Genomic DNA, 27,898 nt, shown 5'->3' with positions numbered 1-27,898 from the left:
AACGTATGACATTTGGGATGTGGGTAATAAACGTTTGAAATGTCATCTACTGAAGAAACGGAAGAAAACATCGTAGCATAAACTGTTAGGTTTCTGGTGGGAATTAACAATGCACTTGCTATCTTTGTTGGGTGTGTTAAACCGTATGGATTTAAGTGGAATAATTGTAAGGAGTTATGTGATCAAGACAATGTTTTAAGCAAGGTAAGGCCATTTGATTATTAATTTCCCCGCCATGGCATGACGTGGGCCCATATGATTTTGCTTTGTGCAGCTATCACGCATTTGAATTAGGTTCGCCTCATTTGCGCTGAAGAATATGGTTTATCGCGCAGTCTAAAGGGACTTGGGTGTTGGTTGATTCTTTTTCTTTTCTTTTTTTATTTCCCATGCTTGAAAGGGTATGATCCTGCTCATCGTGTACTTTTTTTGATGGAGTAGGTGAAATAGTGCTGCAAATGGCGTTTCAACGCAGACATGTGTAAACGACAGTTGAATGCTATTTTCAAGATGAAGGAAGAGTTGCGTGATGCTTTGAAATATCTCTTAATCCATTCATCAATGCACAAAATTCGCTTTGCTGCTTAATCCATACCACAATGCACATAATTCGCTATGCTGCTTTTAAATAGTACATTTGAGGCATAGGCGCAGGTCTGGACAAGGTCCGCCGGTATAGGCACACGTTACACAGTAGGCCGAAACAAAATATTATTTTTTTCTCGGTAATACCGTATACCCCGGGAAAACACAGATACAGTTTAAAGGTATCAAAATTTGGATACTGCCCAACCCTAGTTGTAATGCCTTACTGTCTGAATGTTCCAATAAGTGCATAAACAAGCTCCAGTTAGTTCAAAATGCAGCAGTAAGAGTCCTTACTAGAACTAGAAAATATGACCACATCACCCCTGTCTTATCCACACTGCATCAGCTCCCAATCAAATTTTGTAGTGATTATAAAGTACTACTATTGACCTTTAAAGCACTGAATGGTCTCACATCACAGTACCTGAGTGAACTTCTGCTCCTCTATGACCCGCCCCGCCTACTTAGATCAAAAGGTGCAGGCTATCTGCTGGTACCTCCCATAGTGAAGGCTACATCAAGGGGCAGAGTTTTTTTCTTACAAAGCCCCACAGTTATGGAACAGTCTTCCAAGTAGTGTTCAGGAATCAGACACAGTCTCAGTGTTTAAGTCTAGGCTGAAAACATATCTGTTTAGATGTCTGTGAAGATTCTCAGTCATCCAGGTCATAGTAACTGTGGGTGGTAAGAGAGAGAGCAACTGGACTTGCTTGAAGATTATTGAAGACGTTTCACCTCTCATCCGAAAGGCTTCTTCAGTTCTGTCTGACTAGTAGGGAGTATCAGGTATTTATCCTCTCATGGATGAAAAGCTCATCTAAGGTGTTGTTGAGTCATCCTGTTGGTGTGGGTCACTGGGGGCTAGATGTGAACGGCCTCGAGAGTCGTTAGGGTGATCAATGGATTGCCCATTAAGGTGATCAATGGAATGCTGATTCTCTCTGTCCTCTTGTGAGTCACTGAAAACAGCTGGGTTTTGGTGTGCATTCAGTTGTCTGGGAAGTGTGCCAAGGACTGCATTGTAGGTGGCTGATAAATGATGTCTTAGACCCCCACCTCTGTTCAGTGATGGCCGTTCCAAGTTGGCAAAAATGGCTTCTTTAACTCCTCGCTCATACCAACGATCCTCTCTGGCTAAAATGCGTACGTTGCAATCCTGAAATGAGTGTCCTTTGTTGTTAAGATGAAGGTAGACAGCAGAGTCATGGCCTGAGGAACTGGCTCTCCTGTGTTGAGCCATACGCCTGTGGAGCGGTTGTTTAGTTTCTCCAATATACAAGTCCGTGCATTCCTCACTGCACTGAATTGCATACACTACATTGTCCTGTTTGTGTCTGGGTATTCTGTCCTTAGGGTGGACCAGTTTCTGCTTCAGGGTGTTACTGGGTCTGAAATGTACCGGAATGTTGTGTTTGTAGAAGATCCTCCTGAGTTTCTCAGATAGACCAGAAATGTAGGGAATGACAATGTTCTTGCATTTGTTCCTGTTATCCTCCTTGTCATTTATGTTCCTTTTTCTGCTCTTGAGGAAAGACCAGTTGGGATACCCGCAGTTCTGAAGTGCTTTCTTGATGTGATTCTGCTCCTTCTCTTTTCCCTCTACCGTTGTAGGGATGTTCTGAGCCCTGTGTTGCAAGGTCCTAATGGCCCCCAATTTGTGTTCCAGTGGGTGGTGAGAGTCGAAGAGTAGGTACTGGTCTGTGTGTGTGGGTTTCCGGTAGACCTCGATGCTAAGGCTTCTGTCTTGTCTAATGTGTACATCACAATCCAAGAAGGCTAGATTATTCCCACTGACGTCCTCCCGAGTGAAATTGATGTTGATATCTACTGCATTGATGTGCTTAGAGAAGGCTTCCACTTCATGGGTTTTGATTTTAACCCAGGGGTCATCCACATATCTGAACCAGTGGCTGGGAGCAACTCCTGAAAAAGTGGTCAAAGCTTTATGTTCCACTTCCTCCATGTAAAGATTGGCCACAATAGGGGACACCAGTGAGCCCATGGCACATCCATACTTCTGTCTGTAGAAACTTTCATTAAACTGGAAATAAGTGGTAGTCAGGCAGCGGTCAAGCAGGGTGCAAATCTGGTCCATGGTGAGGTTCGTTCTATCCAGTAAGGTGTTGTCTTGAAGGAGTCGTTGTCTAACAGATTCAACTGCTTCTGTGGTGGGAATGCAGGTGAAAAGAGAAGTGACATCATAAGAAACCATGGTTTCATCTAAGTCTAGTTTGAGGTCTGCAACTTTTAGTAGCAAAATCTTGGGAGTTTTTGATGTGATGTAGCGTATTCCCAACAAGAGGAGCCAGGATAGTGGCTAGGTGTTTGGCAATGTTATCGGTGACAGAGTTTATACTGCTGATGATAGGTCTGAGTGGAGCTCCTTCCTTGTGAATCTTGGGGAGTCCGTATATGAGAGGAATGGCTTCCCCAGGGTACAATCTGTAGTACAGAGATTGGTTGATGGCTTGGTCCTTTTCTAGTTGTTGCAGGCAGCTAACAACTTTTTTTGTAACAACTGGTGGGGTCCCGCCTTAAGATTTCATAGGTGGTTGTGTCGCTGACGAGACTGGTCATCTTTGAGTGGTAGTCCACTGTGTTTAGCACCATCATGCATCTCCCTTTGTCAGCAGGAAGGATGGTGATGTCCTGGTCTCTTTGAAGCAATGTAAGAGCCCTCCTTTCTTGGCTGGTGAGGTAGGAGGGGGGTGCTTTTGCACTGGACAGAGCAGCTGATATCTTCAGTCTAAGTTGTTCTGCCTCTGTGTTGGTCAGATTGTTGTTTCTGATGGCTGACTCTGTGGCTGTGATGAGATCGACCACTGGTATCCGCTCTGGTGAAACTGCAAAGTTAAGTCCCTTGGATAAAACATCTTTCTCTGGTTGGGTGAGTACCCTGTCGGACAAGTTCTTCACCCATTTCTCTTCCATGTCCGGTTGTGTAGCCTGGTCAGATTTCTTCCTCCAAGTCAGCACTTCTGTCTTACTGGAGGAGGTGGTTTTAGACAGCAATGTTTGAAATTTGTGCATCTGTCGTTCCTTGCCTTTGGTATGTTGTGAAATCTGTGCCTTCTCTGCGAAATCAGAGACTCGTTCCAAAACTTCACTGGGAAGAAGTACTGTCAACTCTTCAAACATCAGTTCAGTCTTGTTCTGGAGAGCATCAATGGTGAAATGTACTTGTCTCACTCTCTCGTTGAGAAGCTGCTTCTGGGCTTTCTGGAGGATTATTTCAGCTCTGTGTCCTTTGAACGTTGAATGCAGGTGTAGGCTAGTGGGGATAATGTTGGATTGTCGGCATCTCAGGTTGAAACGCAGGTGGTTCCTGTAGTCTGCCAGTTTTCTGGAAGTCCTCTCATACTCCCGCACTAGTCGAAGGGTTTTCATCCCATTTCCACACACTTTGGGATGAAAACCCTTCGACTAGTGTGGGAGTATGAGAGGACTTCCAGAAAACTGGCAGACTACAGGAACCACCTGCAGGAAAGGCAGACTGCTTGTACCATTTGGAGCAGTTTACAAGAAGACGACCACAAGAACTAGTGCACAGCTGTCAGCAGATAACTCCTGAGCGAGGCTACAGTGCTCAGAGAAAATGAGTACACCTCCTTTGAAAAGTAACATTTTAAACAATATTTCAATGAACACAAACAATTTCCAAAATGTTGAAAAGAAAGTTTAATATAACATCTGTTTAACTTATAACGGGAAAAAGGTTAATAATATAACTTAGATTACACATTTTTCAGTTTTACTCAAATTAGGGTGGTGCAAAAATGAGTACACCCCACAACAAAAACTACTACATCTAGTACTTTGTATGGCCTCCATGATTTTTAATGACAGCACCAAGTCTTCTAGGCATGGAATGAACAAGTTGGCGACATTTTACAACATCAATCTTTTTCCATTCTTCAACAATGACCTCTTTTAGTGACTCGATGCTGGATGGAGAGTGATGCTCAACTTGTCTCTTCAGAATTCTCCATAGGTGTTCGATTGGGTTCAGATCAGGAGACATACTTGGCCACTGAATCACTTTCACCTTGTTCTTCAGAAAACCAACAGTGGCCTTAGACATGTGTTTAGGATCATTGTCATGTTGGAAAAGTGCATGACAACCAAGGGCATGGAGTGATGGTAGCATCTTCTCTTTCAGTATAGAGCAATACATCTGTGAGTTCATGATGCCATCAATGAAATGCAGCTCCCCGACACCAGCAGCATTTATGCAGCCCCACATAAGGACACTGCCACCTCCATGTTTCACTGTAGGCACCATGCATTTTTCTTTGTATTCCTCACCTTTGTGACGCCATACAGTTTTGAAGCCATCAGTTCCAAAAACTATCTTGTTCTCATCACTCCAGAGTATAGAGTCCCAGTAGTCTTCATCTTTGTCAGCATGGGCCCTGGCAAACTCTAGGTGGGTTTTTTTTTGTGCCTGGGCTTTAGGAGAGGCTTCTTTTGTGGACGGTGTCCATGCATGCCATTCCTCTGCAGTGTATGCCGTATTGTGTCATGGGAAATAGTCACCCCAGTTTGGCTTTCTACTTCTTTAGATAACTGCAGTGAACTTGCATGCCGATTTTCTTCAACCCTTCTCATCAGAAGATGCTCCTGTCAAGGTGTTAACTTCCGTGGACGACCTGGATGTCTCTGTGAGATGGTTGCAGTTCCATCTTTCTTAAATTTTTGTACCACTTTTGCTACAGTATTCTGACTAATAAGTAAAGCTTTGCTGATCTTCTTGTAGCCTTCACCTTTGTGGTGTAAAGAAATTATTTTCTTTGGGGAATTCTGAAGGGACAAGTTGAGCATCACTCTCCATCCAGCATCCAGTCACTTAAAGAGGTCATTGTTGAAGAATGGAAAAAGATTGATGTTGCAAAATATCACCAACTTGTTCATTCCATGCCTAGAAGACTTGGTGCCATCATTAAAAATCATGGAGGCCATACAAAGTACTAGATATAGTAGTTTTTGTTGTGGGGTGTACTCATTTTTGCCCCCACCCTAATTTGAGTAAAACTGAAAAAAAAGTGTAATCCAAGTTATATTATTAACCTTATTTTCACGTTATAATTTAAACAGATGTTATATAAAACTTTGTCTCGTCAACATTTTGGAAATTGGTTGTGTTCATTGAGATATTATTACTTTTCAAAGGGGGTGTACTCATTTACGCTGAGCACTGTATATAGTGGCAAGGGATCTTTTATAGGAACGCTTTGGGAATCCATAGAAAATTGCAACTGCCTATATGGAAAGAGCTCTGGCATGGCAAACAATAAAATCTGAGGATGTTAAATCACTTCAAGCCTACTCCTTATTCTTGCATGGTTGCTGTAATGTAATAGAGAAGCTGCCATATGTGCGCAGGACATGCCAGTGAATATGAGGACCATCATCTCAAAGTTAGCTTTTAAGATGAGGGAGCAATGGAGGACTAAAGCACATGAAATAATGGAAACAACTAACCATAGAGCTCGTTTCAGTGATCTGGTTACATTCATTGAACAAGAAGTCAAAATTCTCTCCGATCCTTTGTTTGGTGACATACAAGATCCATCATTTGGTGTCATAGGGGAAAAGAATCCCAACAAGTTTAAATTGCAGCCCAGGGATAGAATAAAAGGAAATATTGTCACCACAACAGTAACATCTATGGATTTGTCTGAGGGAGTTCTTGAACCAACTTCAGATTTAGAGACATCTAAAGGAGTTGAATGTCTCTGTTGTGCTTGTAGTCACACTTTGGATGAGTGTAAGAAGTTTCAGAGAAAGGGGCACAAGGAAAAGATAATCTTCCTGAAGGAAAGGGGAGTTTGCTTTGCATGTTTATGTTCTGGGCTTATGAGTCATAATTGCCAGCAGTGCTTGATGTCTAAAGCATGCAGTCAAACTCATCCTACTGTGCTTCATATTAAGGGGCATTTTGCAACTCTGGAACAATCAAAGGAACCATCCAATGATGGTCCAAAGTCTACAGGACTGCTACAGCTGTACAGACTGGGCCTTGTTTAAGGTGGGGTTTACATTAGACCGTATCAGCGGATCATCAGATTAACGTTTTTAAAACGATTAGCGTGCACACAGCAACACCAATACACGATTCGCGTGCACACAGCAACGCCAATACACAGATACGCTCGGCTCCACAGGCATCCTGCGCTCCAAATCACTCCGCCCTGAACAGCGAGTGCCCTCTGGAGGGTGCGCACTCCGGCCCTGCACAGCTCACAGAGCGCGCGAGTGAAGTGCACAAGCAGTGATTCGGGACTGAGCTGCTGTGTGTGTGATCCCAGCGCATATCACTTACCACTTGCAAGTGGAGGGATGGCAAGCCTAAAGACAATCATAACTACACAATGGGCAGTATTTGCATCAGTATTTGCAGTATTTTCATACTTTTATACTCTTTAATGAAAGGTGATACAAGGCGGAAGTCCGCGCCGTTTTTCAGCAGTCGCGTCACATGACCAACACCAGCGAATCAGGAAGGTGGATGTCACAGTGACGTTGTCCAATGATGACGCCAGCTAGAGCTCAGCACAGCGTATCCGCGTATTCTCAATGTTTACACAGCACCGGACCAGACACGATCTGGATTGAATAAGTGGACCCTGGCGGATTCCCGTTTCCCAGCGTTTCCAGGCATTTTAATGTAAACGGACAGTGCATCCGCGAAGAAAACGAGACAGATACGGTCTAATGTAAACTTGGCCAAAGGAGGTCTGTACTGATCTAGATGATCTCACAGAGACTGTGTCAGCATATGTAATCTTCTGTGAGGACTTGGTTATTCCACTCAAACAGGTTTCTTTCTTTCCGAACAACAAACCATGGATTTCAAAATCAGTTAAAAACTTAATAAATCAGCATAACATTTGTTTTTATCAGGGGGACACTACTAAGTATAGAGAGCTACAAAAACAAGTTAAGAAAGAACTTAAGCTTGCCAAGTGTAGCTATAAATATAGAGTGGAGAACCTGCTTTGTGCCGGTCGTTCCCGCCCTGCATGGGAAGGGGTGAAATCCATGATGGGTATGAAAACCAAAACATGTCCTATTTCCTGTGGCAACATGTCTGACCATGAACTGAATGTTTTTTATAACCGTTTTAATACACACAACTTTGCAGTGGAATAATTCCATTTTAAGGCTGTGACAGTGGACCAAAATCCCGTCCACATTGAGGAGGGTATGGTCCGGAGACTTTTCCAGGGTGTGAAGGAGAGGAAAAGTCCAGGCCCTGATGGTATCAGTGGCCGCTTACTCAAGAATTGTGCAGATCAGTTGTCTGATATTTTTTGCGATATTTTTAGACGCTCCCTCCATCTCAATAAGGTCCCTTGCTCATGGAAAGATTCCATTATTGTCCCCATCCCTATAAACAGAGCTCCAAAACAGCTGAATGACTACAGGCCTGTTGCCCTTACATCCCTTGTTATGAAGTCATTTGAGAAGATAGTTAAGAATGCACTATTATCCACTGTGAAAACCGGCTTGGACCCATTGCAATTCGCCTATAGGCCAGGTAGAGGGGTGGACGATGCCATATGCACTTTACTGAACTTGGTGCTCTCACACCTTGAGGCAGCTAACACCTTTGCATGTCTTGTTTTTATTGATTTTTCCTCTGCTTTTAACTGTATCCAGCCACATATTTTAGCTAATAGGTTAAAGAACACAACATTGACCCTGGTCTTATTTCTTGGTTGATGGATTTTTTTAACCGCCAGATCCCAATGTGTCAGGGTCAACGATGTTTTATCTGATGCTCTGCTCTCCTCCACTGGTTCACCGCAGGGTTGTGTTCTCTCCCCCCTTTTATTTGTTTTATACACAAATTTGTGTCAAAGCCAGCACACAGGACGGCATATTTTAAAGTTTGCTGACGACTCTGTTATTGTGTCTCTTTTAAAGTCAGATGATCCTGATCATGGCTCAGTGGTGTCTGATTTTATTAACTGGTGTAAGTCATCCTTTTTAGACATGAATGTCAGCAAAACTAAAGAAATGATCATTGATTTTAGAAAAAACAAAGATGTTATCTCCCCTGTATATATTAGTGATCAGGTAGTTGAAGTTGTGGAGGAGTATAAATACTTGGGTACCATAATCGACTACAGATTTACTTTTGACAAATGTGAACACTGTATGCAAGAAAGCTCACCAACGTATGCATTTTTATCATAAACTGAGGAATTTTAACATGGACGGCAGTTTTATGAGAATGTTTTACAGTTGTTTTATTGAATCTGTTCTTACTTTTTATCTGCTGGTTTGGGTTGCTGACACAGAAAAACAAGAACCGTATTTTTAACATTATCAGTCTCTGTAGCAAAATTGCCAATACTCCCCCGAACAATATCTCCACTCTCCATAAAATCAGGTCACTCGAAAAAGCACAGGCAATTTTAGCTGACCCCAGTCACCCCCTGTTCTCAGAGTTCTCCCTTTTACCATCCAGACGCAGATTTGTTTTAAAAGGTTGTAGAACCAACAGATTCAAAAACTCATTTTTACCTGCTGTAACCATCCTTTTAAAACACTTCTTGATGAATGTTTTTATTGTTCTAATTATTTATGGTGGTGGCACGGTGGTGTAGTGGTTAGCACTGTCGCCTCACAGCAAGAGGGTCTGGGTTCGAGCCCCATGGCCAACGAGGGCCTTTCTGTGCGGAGTTTGCATGTTCTCCCCGTGTCCGCGTGGGTTTCCTCCGGGTGCTCCGGTTTCCCCCACAGTCCAAAGACATGCAGGTTAGGTTAACTGGTGACTCTAAATTGACCGTAGGTGTGAATGTGAGTGTGAATGGTTGTCTGTGTCTATGTGTCAGCCCTGTGATGACCTGGCAACTTGTCCAGGGTGTACCCCGCCTTTCGCCCATAGTCAGCTGGGATAGGCTCCAGCTTGCCTGCGACCTTGTAAAACAGGATAAAGTGGCTAGAGATAATGAGATGAGATTTATGGTTGGTTTATGTCTCAATTGTGACCTGTATTTATTGTTGGTGCATGTTTTTTCTGCTGGCTGCAAAGTTAATTGCCCTCAGGGGACATTAAAAATACCTTGAACCTTTCACCACCATGTCCATGAATGGATATTTGTAGTCACAGGTAGCTTGAATATTTAAGTATACCTGCCTTTCCTGTTAATGTAATCTGTGGAATTGGCTGAAGGTTGTTTTATCTGTGTGTGTGCACCATCTACAGCACCTAGACACTGGGGGAGGCTGTGCACTTGCTGAAATCCGTGCACAAGCTGTTGGACAGCAGTTTCTGTTGTCGGCAGTCATATGTACTTAGGACCAAGATGCACAGTAATCGCTTTACACACTTGTCTGATTATTATGCAAACCAATCGACCTAGAGAGCCCGAATGTATTTGCCATTTTCTGTATTCTACCCTCATCAGCTAAACAAGATAGGGTGCAGGCTACTTTTGTCAATACACTGACTGAGATCCACATGACAGTCGTCTGGCCTTCAATGTAGAGATGCAGTAACTCCGCAAGCGAGAGCAGCGATGACTGTGACATTCGGAAGTTCTCGTGCCATTCCTCCGGGAGAACAACTTCGTTTGTGAAGTTTAGCCACCAGGCAGCAGTTCGCCCGGGTCGGATCCAAAAGCGGCGGTGACGTTGGTAAACAGCAAGCCTTTGTCTTGGTGGGAGGAAAAGTGCCTGAAAAACTGCGACCCTCCTCGCAGTTCTTCTCCTCTGCTCCTCATAAAGCAGTTGTAGTCCTATTTGCAAATGCAAACAAACCAAGTGTTTGCAAATAGGGTCATTCCATGCCAAATCAACAAGAGGTTATGCTCGACCATCTCAGATTTCAATGAAATTTGGAGGGCTCAGAGATACTATTAAAAGAAGTTAATTCCCAAAATTTGAGCTTCCTATCGCCAATAGTTTCAGAGATACAGGCATTTGAATTTTTCTATTTTTTTTTTGTTTTTTGCTCAAAACATACATATTTCAAAGTGCAATATAATCTTTATTATGCAAGATAGAAACCTAAAATTTTGCACAGAGAGACTCAATGTCTTGTACGACAAGCTTCACCTTAGAATTTCAATGGTCATTGTATATTAGATGGTGATTTTAACAAGGAAATTAAAAAGACAAATTTGCATTTTTTTGCATTTTTAACTCATTCTGGAAGCTTGCCTGTGGCAGTAATGCTTAAACTAAGAATGTTATTCAAATCTACACAGAAATATCTACCAATTTCAGTTTTACCAAGTCTCCACTATTCCTAGTTTGTCTGTAATAGGGTTTTGAAATTTGCCGATTTCTAAAACATGCCATTTTCAGTAGCAAGAAATCCAATGTAGCGCTGTCGCCTCACAGCAAGAAGGTCCGGGTTCGAGCCCTGTGGCCGGCGAGGGCCTTTCTGTGCGGAGTTTGCATGTTCTCCCCGTGTCCGTGTGGGTTTCCTCCGGGTGCTCCGGTTTCCCCCACAGTCCAAAGATATGCAGGTTAGGTTAACTGGTGACTGGCGACTTGTCCAGGGTGTACCCTGCCTTTCGCCCGTAGTCAGCTGGGATAGGCTCCAGCTTGCCTGCGACCCTGTAGAACAGGATAAAGTGGCTAGAGATAATGAGATGAGATGAGAAGAAATCCAATGTGGGATAGCAGTTAGGAACTTGTAAATTTTTTTCAGTAATCCCCAAGACCCATATTTTATATTTCCAAATTTTTGTTCTGTGTCTCTCAAGTATTTTTAAACTACAGGAGTTTAAAAAATCCGTTTTCACCAAATTCGAATTTTTTTTAATATATTTTCATATAACTGATATTTGAGGGTTAATAAATGCTTAAATAAGGCTCAAGTAGGTTAGGAGACATGTTTCTTCCTCAATTTTAAACAAAATTTCAATTAATGCTCAGTATTAATTATTTGTAAATTGATTTTAATCTAAGCCTGTGTAACATTAGCAATCAATGACCAGCTATTGTGTACCAGTCAACACCCAGCCTTATCAATATCAACACAGCACAATAGGTGACCTTTGATACCAGAACAGGTGGCTCATATCTTATAGTTTTAGAGTCTGTAAACTGCATACTTGTTCAGATAACATTATATTGCTTGGATTATATTAAATACATTGTAATACAGAGCACTGAGAAAATTTACCAATGTTATTAACTGAATGTGTTTCTTTGCAAGGATTGGATATTTTGAATAGTTGACTAGGGAATTTAATTGTAGTTGCTTTCAATTTGAGATCAGTATAAATGAGTGTTCTTAGACATCTAGAAATGGCTGAACTTCCTCCCTGTTCTATAGGAACTGGACTAAAGAAAGATTCTGACTGCCATAAACTAACATACAACAGAAATTGTAAGTTAAATACACACTCTCAGTATAGTTTGGAGCAAATTTCATTAATTAATAAAATTTCATTTTAGAACGTAAAGTTTCTTCTACTCGTTGCAGCTTTCTATACTGAGAGAGTGTATTTAACTTACAATTTCTGTTGTATGTTAGTTGATGGCAGTCAGAATCTTTCTTTAGTCCAGTTCCTATAGAACAGGGAGGAAGTTCAGCCATTTCTAGATGTCTAAGAACACTCATTTATACTGATCTCAAATTGAAAGCAACTACAATTAAATTCCCTAGTCAACTATTCAAAATATCCAATCCTTGCAAAGAATCACATTCAGTTAATAACATTGGTAAATTTTCTCAGTGCTCTGTATCACAACGTATTTAATATAATCCAAGCAATATAATGTTATCTGAACAAGTATGCAGTTTACAGACTCTAAAACTATAAGATATGAGCCACCTGTTCTGGTATCAAAGGTCACCTATTGTGCTGTGTTGATATTGATAAGGCTGGGTGTTAACTGGTACACAATAGCTGGTCATTGATTGCTAATGTTACACAGTCTTAGATTAAAATCAATTTACAAATAATTACTGAGCATTAATTGAAATTTTATTTAAAATTGAGGAAGAAACATGTCTCCTAACCTACTTGAGCCTTACTGAAGCATTTATTAACCCTCAAATATCAGTTATATGAAAATATATAAAAAAAATTCGAATTTGGTGAAAATGGATTTTTTAAACCCCTGTAGTTTAAAAATACTTGAGAGACACAGAACAAAAATTTGGAAATATAAAATATGGGTCTTGGGGATTACTGAAAAAAATTTACAAGCTCCTAACTGCTATCCCACATTGTATTTCTTGCTACGGAAAATGGCATGTTTTAGAAATCGGTGAATTTCAAAACCCTATTACAGACAAACTAGGAATAGTGGAGACTTGGTAAAACTGAAATTGGTAGATATTTCTGTGTAGATTTGAATAACATTCTTAGTTTAAGCATTACTGCCACAGGCAAGCTTCCAGAATGAATTAACCATGCAAAAAATGCAAATTTGTCTTTTTAATTTCCTTGTTAAAATCACCATCTAATATACAATGACCATTGAAATTCTAAGTTGAAGCTTGTACAGTAGTACAAGACATTGAGTCTCTCTGTGCAAAATTTTAGGTTTCTATCTTGCATAATAAAGATTATATTACACTTTGAAATATGTACGTTTTGAGCAAAATGCAAAAAAATCGAAAAATTCAAATGCCTGTATCTCTGAAACCGTTGGAGATAGAAAGCTCAAATTTTGGGGATTAACTTCTTTTAATAGTATCTCTGAGCCCTCCAAATTTCATTGAAATCTGAGATGGTCGAGCATAAATTTGTCAGATATTTGTTGATTTGGCATGGAATGACCCAATATGTAAAAAGGATGACCACCCGTGTTGCATCCATGAGACCATCAAACCAAAATATTGAGCACCTGATGCAAATATTGTTCTGTGACGCATATCGTGATGTCGGGAAAACCTAAAACTCCGTTTTCCACTATTTACATGCAGGCATGAAAACGGAGTTTTCAAAGATATCCGTTTTCAGTGACTGAAATCTCTGTTTACGTGTAAATGAGGGGTGCAACCGCATAAATAAATATACGTCTTCATAGATATCCGGCTACGTGTAAACGCACCATGAGAACGCATGTCGCTTTATAGCTCTGTGGAACACTGGGAGCTGTTTGAGATGCACTATCCTGGGGTTTAATATTGAAGGCACGTTCACACTGTCCCTCTTCTTCCTCGTCACCCACTTCCTCCTTTTCATCACTTTGTTCACACTGAACCCATTTTATAATGCCATCCAAGAAGGCTTTGTAAAACTGAAATTTTGGTTCGTACCAGTCTGTATGATCGGCCTCTCTTTCATAGTCCTCTTTTATCAATCTCTGTACTGATGCTTGCAAGTTATTAAACTCAACGAAAAATCCCTCAAATAACTTAATTTGTTTCTCAACAGTTTCTTTATCTTGGCCGGATTCAATAAGGCTGTTGATTTTGTTACGTTTATGTGTTAGAACACCAAGCTTCCCTCTGCGTGTTGCAATTAACTTAAACAGTTGTCGTTCATTTGAGAAATCCTGGTCTTCAGTCTCTTCCTCAGTCATATTGAAACTGAACTCAAAAGCTTTAAACACAAAAGTTCGTTACTAACTTAAAAAGGTTGAACACAGCGCAGTAGGAAAGGCGAAAGGCAGCGCGCGCACAGGCCGGTTCAGTTTGTAAAGTGTGCACGGCGGCTCAAGTTCAAATGCGAGCATGGCGGCCTGTTCAGCAGTTCAGCCTTATTCTCACCAACCAGAAAAGTCAGTCAATCCTACAAGCACGTAAATCCACATCCACGCACTCCCGACAAGTAATCCACAAGCTTGCGACAACGCAGCTTCCAATCTTCCAAAACCGTGTGCCTGCTGGCGTCTCCAAGCTTCTAAACTTTCCATACACCCTTCAGCACTCACGTGCGCTCCACTAATTAGCGCAGGTGAACCAATTAACCCTTTCATGTACCGGGCTCCACTTAAGGTCAAGGCCAACATCTCATATCATCTCTAGCCGCTTTATCCTGTTCTACAGGGTCGCAGGCAAGCTGGAGCCTATGTTGGAACAGAAGGCTTGGTTCGTCTTAGAAATGGTCAATGCACGACATAGGGGATGGCGTACGAATCCCCAAGAATGTCACAAGAAACTAAATTGCTATAGAGCATAATTTTTTGACACTGAATTTTCCCGATTCAGGGATTATTCTTTTGAGTACAAATTCCAACTCTGGACCCAACAGAGAGGGGGAGAGAGAGAGGAGCGGGCAGCCAGGCATCCATCCATCTATCTAAATTGTATCCATCATTGGTCAAGGGGTTGGCTTGGGAAACAGAGAATTTTGAGGTAAAAAATCGCAATCATTGCTGATCAGTGGTGAAGGTTTTGGGTTAAGAAGCAGAACATTTAGAGTTTAAGAACGCATATGGCTAGTTAAGTGGTTAAGATCATGGGTCAAGAATTAGAAGGTTTTGAGGTTAAAACAGCAATCATTGCTAGTAAAGGGGTCAAGGTATTGTATACAGAATTAGAAGGCTCTGAGTGTAAGCAGCCAATTAAGCCAAGTGTATCGTATAAAGAATTGGAAGGCTCTGAGTGTAAGCAGACAATTAAGCCTAGTGGGGGTATCCAGTCAATCAGACTTGTTTTAAGGGCTATTCCCCACAACCCCCGAACCTAACCACAACCTCTACACCTAAACTTAACCGTGATCCCAGTACCTAACCCTAACCCCTCAACCCTTAAACCTAATCTCAACCACTAAAATCAAATCTTGGATCTAGACCTTCCCCTGATCCCGTTCCCGAACCCTGGTTGAGGACCATTAGACTGATCACCAACCCCTTCAACCAACATCCAGATTAAGGTACAGAAAGATTGTTTGCTCGGGAGTGTGGTGTCTGGGCTGTGGGAGGTGAGAGAGTAGATGGACTTTGGACAGGCCCATGCAGAACGCAGGCCCCAGCTTTTGCTGGGGCAATGGAAAACTTTCACCCTCACCCTACCCTAATCCTAACCAGAGGTAGCCTATTTTGGGGAGTGGGCCAAAGATAGCACCTTCTGGAACACCAAACTTTACTTTAGCATGCATACGAAAGTCACCATTTACGTATACAAACTGACAATGATCAGTTAAATAAGACCTGAGCCAGCAGAGGACCATTCCTTTACCTCCAATGACATTTTCTTGTCTATCCAGCAGAATGGCATGATCAGTGGTGTCAAAAGCTGCACTAAGGTTAAGTAGCACAAGCAAGGAGACACACCCCTGATCAGGAGCCATTAGTTGGTCATTTACTACTTTAACCAGTGCTGTGGCTCTGCTATGATGAGATCTAAATCCTGATTGATACCTTTTATGGATGTTATTCCCATGTAGATATGAGCATAACTGTTATGCCACAGTTTTTTCTAGGATTTTGGAGATAAAAGGGAGGTTTGATATTGGCCTATAATGGGACAGCTGACAAGGGTTGAGGTTAGGTTCTTTGAGTCTGACAACTGCTAGGTAAAAGGATTTAGGTACATAGCCATTGCTAAAAGAATAACTGATTGTTTTTCAAAAAGAGGTTTGATTGCTTCTGCTGTTATTTGTTTAAAGACTCATATAGGTAAGGGGTGAAAAAAATCCCCACAAGTACACAAGTTGAAGATTTTGATTGAATAAGTGAAATTAGTTCGGTCTCTTTAAGGAGTGTAAAACACAAATCATTGCTCATAGTGTTGGATACCTATCAAATTGTCTCGTTTCAAATTAATAGTTTGATATTTTTGCCTGATATTTTCAATTTTGCCATTGAAAAAAACTTCATTAAGCCATCGCTACTACATATTGAAGGTTTGCATGTTTCTGTGGTGGTCTTATTCCTAGTTAATTTTGCAAAAGTATTCCATGAAAATTTAAGATTATTTTTATCTTCTATTATGGTGGAGAGAAATATTGAACAAACAGCATTAGAAGCTTGTCTCTGGAGTTCCAGTGGCTCTCATTCCATGCTAATTGGAATACTATCAATTTTGTTTGACACCATTTTCTAATTTTACATGTGTTTTGTATGTTTTAAGGTGCACGTGTGATTGTTATACCAAGGTGCTAGGTTTTCTTCTCCTGAATTATTTTCTTTTAAGTGGAGCTACGTTATCTAAAGTAAAGCAGAATGTTGACTCGAAGCATTCAGTTGTCTGATCAAGTTCTGTGAGGTCTAATGGGGATCCAATCATAGTTGATAACTCTGGGAAACTACTGATAAAACTTTATGCAGTAGTTGCTGTGAATGTACTTTTGATGTGATGGTGTGCAAGGTGCATATTATTGTTAAGACATTTCAAAAAAGATGAGGTAATGGTCTGAGGGAGCATCAGACTGTGGAAGTCTGACTATATTTTCTATATTTAATACAAATGCAAGTGCTAGATCGAGTGTGACCACTAGGAATCATACAAAAACCTGAACAAAAATAGGGTTAGGTCCTATGACATTCTGATTCACGCCTACTGAATCTAGAATGGACACGGATGCTGTTCTCAGAGTCTTCCAGGTGATCAAAACAATGTCTCTAACAATTAATTTGTTGTCTAAAGACACAACCAGGTTTGAGAAATTCAGCAAATTCAGAAACAACTTCAGAATTTAAACCATGGGTCTGTAAATAATTAGTTGAATCAACTGCGTCGAATTTTTTTAGCTACATACATTAGGAGAAAGAACTTCAAGCATACTGAATTTTTGTTCAGGTTTTTGTACAATTCCTAGATTATTATAAACAACTTTGATGCCTTCTCCTCAACCAGTGAGACGAGGTGGATGCATATAGTTGGACGAGCTTCATTTAAGTGCTCCGTACTCATTTGGTTTGATCGACATTTCCATTAAACATTAAAATCCTGATCAGTAATAATTCCACGAACAATTAGTCTCATGCTGCAGTACTACACTGATAAGTGTTACAGTTAAATCATTATTTGTATGGTGGTAATTAATGACTACTTAAGAGCAAAAGAAAACATTAACAGTCTCATTTTAAACATCACTATAAGGTTACAGATTTTAAAACAGTCATAGAACACTGGTCTACAGCCAAAATGCTTCTGAAATAAATATAGTCAAACTTTACTAATTCTGGATCACTGAGAACGAAAATGAAACTTAAAATTGTTCATTGGCTCGTTTTCAAGATTGGCTCTATGAATAAATCTGAGTGGGTTTGGATAGTACTTACTTTTTTGGCAAAACAATGAATGATGCAATCTGAAGCCGGTATTGCATCATACATGACATTAGGTTATTCCTAGAAGTCACTGATGATGCAATCATAAGTCAACTGACATCACTCTGCTGAACAAACTGTCTTATCAGCTCAAAAAAAAAAATCATACAGTGCTATGCACTCGAGATCAAGTCTTTGCTTGACAAGAGATGTTCCGTTTCATGAATACAAGAGACAAGCTGCCGATAAATAAATAAATAAATAAATAAATAAAAACCCACTGCATACACACAGAATAAGGACGAAACCTATTCAGTACTTATACATAATTGGTTTTTGCAATTTGGTTCATAATACATTTTATTTATATAAACTTTTTGCTGATTTTCTAGTGTTACATAAAGAGAACAGGTGAAATATCATGTAAACCGACTATAAACACATGAAGAGGCCTAGTTTTACAATTTATATTTAAAACATCTACACAATGTACATAAGTATAAAATTTAAAATCTTAAATATCTTGGAAGCCATAGCCAATCAGCTGATTAACTGTCACTTCTAATTCAACACACCAAATTTCATTAGCCAATTTCATCTCTGAAGCAGACAACTTCTGAACAATTGTTGACCGGTGGAACATGAACAATAAAGTTCAAAGTACAGGTCATTTTCAGTCAAAACTGTAACAACCATATTTAATTTGACAACTTTAAATCATGCAATGTCTCTGAGTTAGTGCACTTGAAGGTCTTAAATGTAACTAAACAAGCAAACATCTTTCCACACTGAGCAGTGATACGGCTTCTATCCTGTGTGAATGTGCTGGTGTTGTTGGAGATCATACTAACGAGTAAAACTCTTCCCACACTGTGAGCAGTGATGCGGCTTTTCCCGTGTGAATGCGATGGTGTCGTCGGAGACCACTCTGCTGAGTAAAACTCTTCCCACACTGTGAGCAGTGATACGGCTTCTCTCCTGTGTGAATGCGCTGGTGTCGTCGGAGATCACTCTGACTAGTAAAACTCTTCCCACACTGTGAGCAGTGATGCAGCTTCTCTCCTGTGTGAATGCGCTGGTGTTGCTGGAGATGACTCCGAAGAGTAAAACTCTTCCCACACTGTGAGCAGTGATACGGCTTCTCTCCTGTGTGAAAGCGCTGGTGTGTTTGGAGATTACTCTGCTGAGTAAAATTCTTCCCACACTGTGAGCAGTGATACGGCTTCTCTCCTGTGTGAATGCGCTGGTGTCGTCGGAGATCACTCTGACTAGTAAAACTCTTCCCACACTGTGAGCAGTGATACGGCTTCTCTCCTGTGTGAAAGCGCTGGTGTGTTTGGAGATGACTCTGCTGAGTAAAACTCTTCCCACACTGTGAGCAGTGATACGGCTTCTCTCCTGTGTGAATGCGCTGGTGTCGTTGGAGACTACTCTGATGAGTAAAACTCTTCCCACACTGTGAGCAGTGATACGGCTTCTCTCCTGTGTGAATGCGCTGGTGTCGTTGGAGAGCACTCTGACGAGTAAAACTCTTCCCACACTGTGAGCAGTGATACGGCTTCTCTCCTGTGTGAATGCGCTGGTGTCGTTGGAGAGCACTCTGCTGAGTAAAACTCTTCCCACACTGTGAGCAGTGATACGGCTTCTCTCCTGTGTGAATGCGCTGGTGTGTTTGGAGAGTACTCTGATGAGTAAAACTCTTCCCACACTGTGAGCAGTGATACGGCTTCTCTCCTGTGTGAAAGCGCTGGTGTGTTTGGAGATGACTCTGCTGAGTAAAACTCTTCCCACACTGTGAGCAGTGATACGGCTTCTCTCCTGTGTGAAAGCGCTGGTGTTGTTGGAGATGACTCTGCTGAGTAAAACTCTTCCCACACTGTGAGCAGTGATACGGCTTTTCCCCTGTGTGAATGCGCTGGTGTGTCTTGAGTGCACTCTGATAACTAAAACTCTTTCCACAATCTGAGCAATGGTGAATTTCCTTCTGTATATCATTATGGGAAGTATCAGAATGGATAATATCAGTTGATGTCAGTTGAAGACTGGAGCATTTGGAGGGGATCTGAAGCTTATATTTAATCTCTCCTGATTCTCGCAGTCTCACATACTCTTCATAGTGGCATCTCTGGATATGCGTGTCGAGGTAAATTGGAGATGCATCAGAATGAGGGCATGTGGAGCATGAAAAGACTTGCAGCAGAGCGTTCTTTACTTCTGGAGAAATGAAAGGACAAAAATAAATTGAACATGAAATGCAACAAGATTATAAAATATAACAACACTAACCCAATGTAAGGAGTGCTTTTACTGAAACAATCAAGATTCTACATGAATTAAGACTGAGACAAAAACAAAAGGTTGCAGACTAAGATATAGCAGCCTCTAGCTTGGAATACTGGGAGATTCAATAAGGTCCTGGAACAGCAGCTATGCACAGCATTGGCCATAGCCCCATGGGTCTGAGAGACCAAAGGGGAGTTGTTGGTTCTTGTTGGACATCATGTCAAGTCTAGGTAATGGCAAGCCTAGCCTTATTTACATCTCATCCAGGATTGAGAAGGAAACTCAGCCCTCACATTCAAGGTTCTGAAAGATCCAAAAATGGGTCTTATTTATCAAACTGGATATGGATAGATTTATTTGCAAATAGTTTCTAGTAGCATTTACACAAGCAAATATGTATTTTCTATCTGGATTTTTTATATGGATTAGGTTGTCAAGTTTAAAAACACTTATTAATTTCAATTACACACAAATTTCATGAAATTAAGTTTTGTGGGATTTTGTGAAGCCCAGTTGATTCATATTAATGTAATTGATGAAAGCAAGCCAACATCCATAAATTAAGACACATAACAATAGCCATTTAATTTAAATGTAGGCGTATTAAAAAAATAAAAAAAAGGGACACACTGCATCGGTTCAGTAGGTTCAAGTAGGTCTGCAGCAGTAGGAATTTCCTTACTGCAGTATTTGAAGAATGCCACGGTGTGATTTGTAGTAATAAAGCAACCAAACCTCCATGTGTTTAATTGTTCGTTAATTCATCAGACACTATTTGTTCCTTAACATGTTGAAGTTCTTCAGCTGCAAGAGTTTAAAGTGCATATCCTGGACCAATTTAATTTTTTTTTATATATGAAAAGTATGTCCCTTTACACACTCATCCAGAAGGGTAATTTTGCCCAAGGCCATCTGTCGACAGCAGAAAAAAATAAAATGACAAAATGCGTCTGGAAAAATCCCAAGGGAGTCTGGAGCCAGATTCGTGACGTCACCTGCGGAAGCGCCAGCAGGCTGCGAGAGCTTGCATGGTTTCAGTGCACAGCCTGTGTAGACCAAGCGCTCCCATTTATCTCTCATTGTCCGGTCTTTTGGGAAACGATGAGTACTAATCCCATCATGATTGGTGTTGCTACACCCTCCTACGATACATCTGTTAACCATTTTAATAATTACGTGATAACGTTGAAGAAATTTGCAGAAAACCACCAAGTCGTTTTCTCATAAACAAACCAGCACTGACGTAGGATTCAGAGGGAGGCGTTCTGCACGCGACATCACGAAAATCAGTGTTTGCCGGGAAATTCAAATGCCAAGTTTTTCCAGAGGCGGACCGATTCGCCTCAAATGGCTCGATTTCAGCTGAATTTTTCTGGTATTGCGCAAGGTAAAAAATTGCACAAAATGCAAAAATGTTAGATATTTGACCAAAGTTTAATATAAAATAGGAGAATTACATTGATCTTGCTCCTGAATTTACCCGTGATATGCACTTTAAGGAGCTAAAATTTAACATAATTAAAAAGTTCTCCATGGTATGACTCTTGTGGAATTATTGAATTCCATAAAAATACTAAATTGTTATTGCTTGTTAAATTGCTTGATAATCTAACCATCACATATGCTCCTGAAATAAAGCAAATGTGTTGCAATTGATTTTTATAATGGTTGATGGGTTTGACTGACATCTGCATTATCCAATTAACAACTTCCCTTGGTTCAGACACACTGCATGTGTGTGTTCAACTAACTTCTTTCCAGCCAGCTGGTTATATTGCACTGAAGGTATTATAATGCCCCCCCCCAGTGTTTCTGTAATATGGGGAGGTCTGACATTATCCTACATTATGTGTTTGCTGTGACAGGGCATTCCCCCCCGATTTCCTCCCTAATTTAGCCATGGCCAATTCCCACCCATCAGACTCCTCTCCAGTATCACATAACAGCTACCAACCAGGGAGGGCTATCATGTGCTTCCTCCAAGACAAGAAACACCAGTTGACCACGTTTTACTCATACAATGTCAGGGGGCTGCAAAGCACACTCGGACAAAAGCCCAATCCACTTACTTCCTATTAAATGTGCTCTCACACACCCATGACTGGCCAGTGTAACGGACAGGGCAGAGAAGAGAGAGCATGCCATCTCTCCCTCCCAGAGAGCCCAGACAATTTTGCTTTCTTGAGCTCCCAACCACAGATGATTGTGGCGTCATCAGGATTTGAAAGTGGCAATATCTGGATGATGGGGAGGATGACGGGGATAACACTTTTCTGCTGTGCCACTCGGGATCCACAGGGCATGCATTTTACGCTACTTCTGGTTAAACTGGGCACGATGAATAAAACTACAACAATATCTTGTGGTTTACAATTGAGGTATTTCACGCATGTGACCAAGTCATGTGATGCTGCCATTTTGGACGGCACGGCTTGAATCAGTTTGAATGCGAGGAAGGCGACAAACGAAAAACATAAAAGAAAAAGGAGCGAGATGCAGAAAACACCTTCACTATCCAGCGACGTAGGGCATTTACAGGGCGAGCAGAGGGAGAGGTATTTGCAAAAATTGAGGTTAGCAGGCTTAGAGAACGACGTTTACCTGCTTCCACCAGGATTGTTCACTGACGTACGGAAGTACACGAAGCCCTCGTCTTTACCTGACTTCGGCCCACATGATCTGTATACCTATGTCATTAAAAACCCATCGCCATACACAGGTATTGATCTGAAAGCGTACAAGAGTTTGGATGCCTAAACATATTTTGTGTCAGGCTGGGTAACATGCCTACATCAGCGGGTCGTCCCTGGAGCCGGTGGTCGCCATCTTATTACACCTAAGGTTTGTTCACATTTTCATTTACTTTCGGTCCTCAGGATAAACAAAATTTTATTAAATGTCATTGAAATAACTTCTTAGTCTGTTGAGACATGGCCCGTTATAAATTTGCTGTTACCAGGCAAATGACCAAGAACTGTATTATTAGGGTCGGTGCAGTTGTAGCAGTGCACTAGCAGCTAGCTGTTAGCACTAGCTAATGTCAACAACAGTAGCTGGTATGTTACTGTAGCAATGTTTACGTTCAGTCATTTGGATGACTGTTAAAACCTTTCAGTCTCAAGTTTTTCCTTTACTGGATTTACTAGTTTACTGAGCTAGCTCCCCGGCGGCCGGCGCGCACTAGCTCCCCGGCGGCCGGCGCGCGCTAGCTCAGTAAACTAGTAAATCCAGTAAAGGAAAAACTTGAGACTGAAAGGTTTTAACAGTCATCCAAATGACTGAACGTAAACATTGCTACAGTAACATACCAGCTACTGTTGTTGACATTAGCTAGCTTGACGTTCAAAATGGCGGACACCGGGGCGTCACGTGACCCTGTGACGTCAGGTGAAATACCTCAATATGCAGTGGTGCTTGAAAGCTTGTGAACCTTTTAGAATTTTCTATATTTCTGCATAAATATGACCTAAAACAACATCAGATTTTCACACAAGTCCTAAAAGTAGATCAAGAGAACCCAGTTAAACAAATGAGAACAATATTATACTTGGTCATTTATTTATTGAGGAAAGTGATCCAATATTACACATCTGTGAGTGGCAAAAGTATGTGAACCTCTAGGATTAGTAGTTAATTTGAAGGTGAAATTAGAGTCAGGTGTTTTCAATCAATGGGATGACAATCAGGTGTGAGTGGGCACCCTGTTTTATTTAAAAAAACAGGGATATATTAAAGTCTGACCTTCACAACACGTTTGTGGAAGTGTATCGTGACATGAACAAAGGAGATTTCTGAGGACCTCAGAAAAACCATCTCTAAAGAGTTTGGACTCCTCCAATCCACAGTCAGACAGATTGTGTACAAGTAGAGGAAATTCAAGACTGTTGTTACCCTCCCCAGGAGTGGTCAACCAACAGAGATCACTCCAAGAGCAAGGCGTGTAATAGTCGGCGAAGTCACAAAGGACCCCAGAGTAACTTCTAAGTAACTGAAGGCCTCTCTCACTGTCACACGGAGCTCTTGATGCACCAACGTGAGACCTTATAAAATGCACTACACACATACATACTGATACATTTCATGTTGCTATCGCTAACTTCAGCCATCTAACTTTGTGGGTGCACACACAAGTTATTTGTAGTGATAGTTTTCTGTAACAAAAGTACTTCGTAGCTATTGTAAAGGACAACATACACACAGAAATGCATTTAACATTTTTTAGTTACTTATTTTAGCGTGGTGAGTCAGAGCCTCGCGTTGTTTGTCTCTCTGTTCCGTCCTGCAGTATTTCCTGGTTGCAAAGGACCCAAACATTGGAGACCGGGCTGGCTTTGTAGTGCCAGTCTCGTCAATTCCTCCAATTACCATCAATTAACGGAAAAATGAATTGTTGTGAATACATAATCTTGTTGTATTGGGAACGGATGTGTTGGATGGTAATTATGTAACATTTTGTAGTTTGTGAAACCTGACATTGTATGTAAATGGTGGTAAATGGGGCTTGGTTTATTTTAGGGGGTGGGACTGGGGACTATTTAAGCCCTCTGAAGAGAGGTAATCGGGGTGTTTTTTTTTTTTCTGGTATTCAGTCTGGTTTGTAACCTTGGCCTGTGCTGTGTAAGCTCTTCAGACTGGAATTATTTTTCTGCTTTTCTTGTAAATAAATTGTTTTTGTTTATTTTGTGAAATTCATAGGCCTATGTTATTTTGTTTAAAAGTTTGAACACTATTTTTTCCATTCTTATTATTTTATTTTTGTTCACTTTGGGGGAAAAACGGACTGAAAATAAACACCCTTTTCTGCACCGAAGTTGCACTCCTTGGCTGTGTCATCATTTTGCCATAGAACCCACGTGATATATGGTGTCAGAAGTGGGATGGTCAGCCGAAGAAAACCAGTTCGGACGACCCAAAGGAAAGGCAACACCTATAAACCATTCACCAGAGCAGCCGCCGCCAGGCAACTGAAGGAGGATGACTGGGAAACAGCTCAGTCGGGAACAGAGCAAGAGCAAGCACAAGCAGTTGTCCAGGATTACAAGGGGAAGGGAGCCAGACCTAAGACCAGAGGTGGTGTTCCGGTATTGCCATCTGTTGCGGCCACATCGCTAACAGACCTGGTTCAAGATTTCCTCACAGCCCAACGAATGAGAGATGATGCGCATCAGGAGGCGCAGATTAGGCATGACGAGGCCATGCGGGAGGAGCTGCGAGATTTTTTCACAGCAATGCGGCCTCGGCAAGAACCGCATCTCTCATACCAACCGGCATTTTCCAGTGTGCTTGGAGAGGAAAGCGTAAGACTCGATCTGCCACCAGCAATGCCGTTCCAGCCAGGAGGACATCAACAGCCAGAGCCAGACTACAGCAGTCAGTCCCATGAAGTAAGCCCAGCGCCAGCCGCTCCAGCGCCAGCTGCCCCAACACACCCGCCAGCGCCAGCTGCCCCAGCACACCCGTCAGCAAGCCCGGTGTATCCACAGATGCCAATGTACCCAGGACGACCCAGAGAACCAAAGCTACATCCCTATCAGCAAGGAGAAGATATGGAAAATTTCCTGCTGAGGTTTGAGCGCCTGGCACGTACATGGCAATGGCCAGAAAGAGAGTGGGCAGTCAAATTGATTCCATTGCTGACTGGCAAGGCCCTAGAAGCAGACTCGGCTATGGACGAGGACCGTGCACATGACTTCCAGGAGTTAAAGGAGGCCCTGCTTCTGTAATTTGACATCACCAAAGAGACGTACCAACAGTGATTTCGGAGGAGCACTGTTCCAGTTGGAGAAACACCTATGGAGACCTATCACCGGTTGAAGCATCTGTTCCGTCAGTGGGTGCAACCAGAATGTCACACCAAGGAGGAGATTGGTGAGAAGGTGATTATGGAGCAGTTGCTGAATGTTCTGTCCCCAGATGTACGGACATGGGTCCGAGAACATGAGCCAGAAGATGGAATGACTGCAGCCAAGTTAGCATTGCAGTATATTAATGCACACAAGGTGGCACCCAACCGCCCAGTGGTTACTTACAAACCATCACAGAGCTTCAAGCAGGGTGCAGGTAACTCTGGGGGTGGGAATCCTGCTCATACAGTTGGGGGTAGTAATACTGGTCAGGCAGTTGGGAATAATGGGAGGCCGGCATTGATTTGTTTTTTCTGTCAACAGCGAGGCCATAAGGCATCTGTTTGTCCTTTAAGGAAACCAAAATTATCTGGGTTTTGCTATGTGCCACGGGAAGGGGATGCCAGGGCTGAAATTAATGAAATGCAACCAGTAAGCCAGAAAGTAAAAGTTAATGGGGTTACACTTGGTGCTATGGTGGATACTGGTAGTGTTGTTTCTTTAATTAAAATGTGTCATGTGCCAGTTAATTGCATTTACTATCAGAATCAGAAGGTGATTGAGTGTGTACATGGAGATAAAAAGCAATATCCACTGACAGAACTTACAGCTGAAATTGATGGAGCAAAATACCTACTGAATATGGTGGTGGTTGAAAACTTACCTTTTGATGTCATACTGGGGAGGGATGTTCCAGTGTGGGGTGACTTATTAGGGTTGGTTAATGAAGTGTCTCAGGCCAATGTTATGAATGATGTAACTATGTCATGCCCTGTGGTCACCCGTTCTCAGAAGGCTGTGGAGCCATTACCAAATCTGTCAGATGACTTGACTCAAGGTGGGGAAAAAGGTCCCCGGAAGTCCCGTCGCCAGTGGCACTTAGAGAAATATAGTCATGGGGAGTCATTTCAGAAAGTTAATACTGAGGGGTTGAACGTTGAGTGGGAAGTGCCACATGACATTATCAAATTACAACAAGATGATGCCACACTATGTACCTTGTTTGAAAAAGCTGAATCTAACACCAGGGAGAAGTATGCTCCAGACAGATACCTGGTAGAAAATGGCATTCTTTATAACCAATCAGATTCGGGGGTGAAACATCTAGTGGTCCCAGTCAGCTGTAGGCCCCTTGTTCTCCATCTAGCACACACTATTCCATGGGCTGGGCATTTGGGGCAACAGAAAACCTATTTGAGGTTAGGCAGTAGATTCTTTTGGCCAACAATGTACACTGACACACAACACTACTGCAAAACATGTTCTGTCTGTCAAAAAACATCTGGTGTCCGCAGGTCTGAGAGAGCTCTGTTGTGTCCACTGCCTGTCGTCTCCTCTCCTTTTCGTAGAATTGCAATGGATATTGTAGGGCCGTTGGAGAAAAGTAGCTCTGGGTACAGGTAGATCCTCGTGGTATGAGATTACGCAACCCGTTTCCCAGAGGCATTCCCACTGCGAAGCATAACCACCCCAAAAGGTGATCAGTGCTCTTGTTCAGTTGTTTTCCAGAGTTGGCATTCCGGATGAGATCATCACGGACCAAGGCACCAACTTTACATCTCGCCTGATGATGCAACTGTACAGCCAGCTAGGTATCAAGGCCCTGAAGACCATACCGTATCATCCCCAAACGGACGGGCTTGTCGAGCGGTTCAATCAAACATTGAAGTCGATGCTCCGCAAGTTTGTCGACGATACTGGCTGTGATTGGGATAAGTGGCTGCCTTTCCTGTTGTTTGCTTATAGGGAAGTCCCTCAAGCTTCAACCAGCTTTTCGCCATTCGAGCTCTTGTATGGGTGGCCAGTGAGGGGGCCACTAGACCTCCTGAAGAGCTCATGGGAAGGCACTACCACCATTGAGTCTAACAGCCAAGGCATGGTCCAATACGTTCTTCAGATGCGGAGCCGGCTGGAGAAATACCACCAGGAAGCCCAGGTGAATCTTCAGGCAGCGCAAGAAGTTCAGAAGAGATGGTATGACCAACATGCACGAGTAAGGGAGTTTCAAGCAGGACAAAAGGTGCTCCTGTTGTTGCCCTGTTCTT

At 41.9% G+C, this 27,898-nt stretch overlaps 1 protein-coding gene across 1 annotated transcript in view; it reads right to left on the bottom strand.

The window, feature by feature from the left end:
- LOC132901310 (zinc finger protein 850-like) overlaps positions 1–27,898 on the bottom strand; it is an 808,362-nt gene that overhangs the window by 704,751 nt on the left and 75,713 nt on the right. The window contains exon 18 of the mRNA XM_060943616.1: positions 18,617–19,941. Within this exon, the coding sequence (XP_060799599.1) occupies positions 18,617–19,941 (1,325 nt within the window). The remainder of the gene's footprint in view (positions 1–18,616; positions 19,942–27,898) is intronic.

Source organism: Neoarius graeffei, chromosome 17 (assembly GCF_027579695.1).
Source record: "Neoarius graeffei isolate fNeoGra1 chromosome 17, fNeoGra1.pri, whole genome shotgun sequence".
NCBI lineage: Eukaryota > Metazoa > Chordata > Actinopteri > Siluriformes > Ariidae > Neoarius > Neoarius graeffei.
Note: the sequence above shows the minus strand (reverse complement) of the source record. Positions and strands in the feature narration are given on the sequence as shown.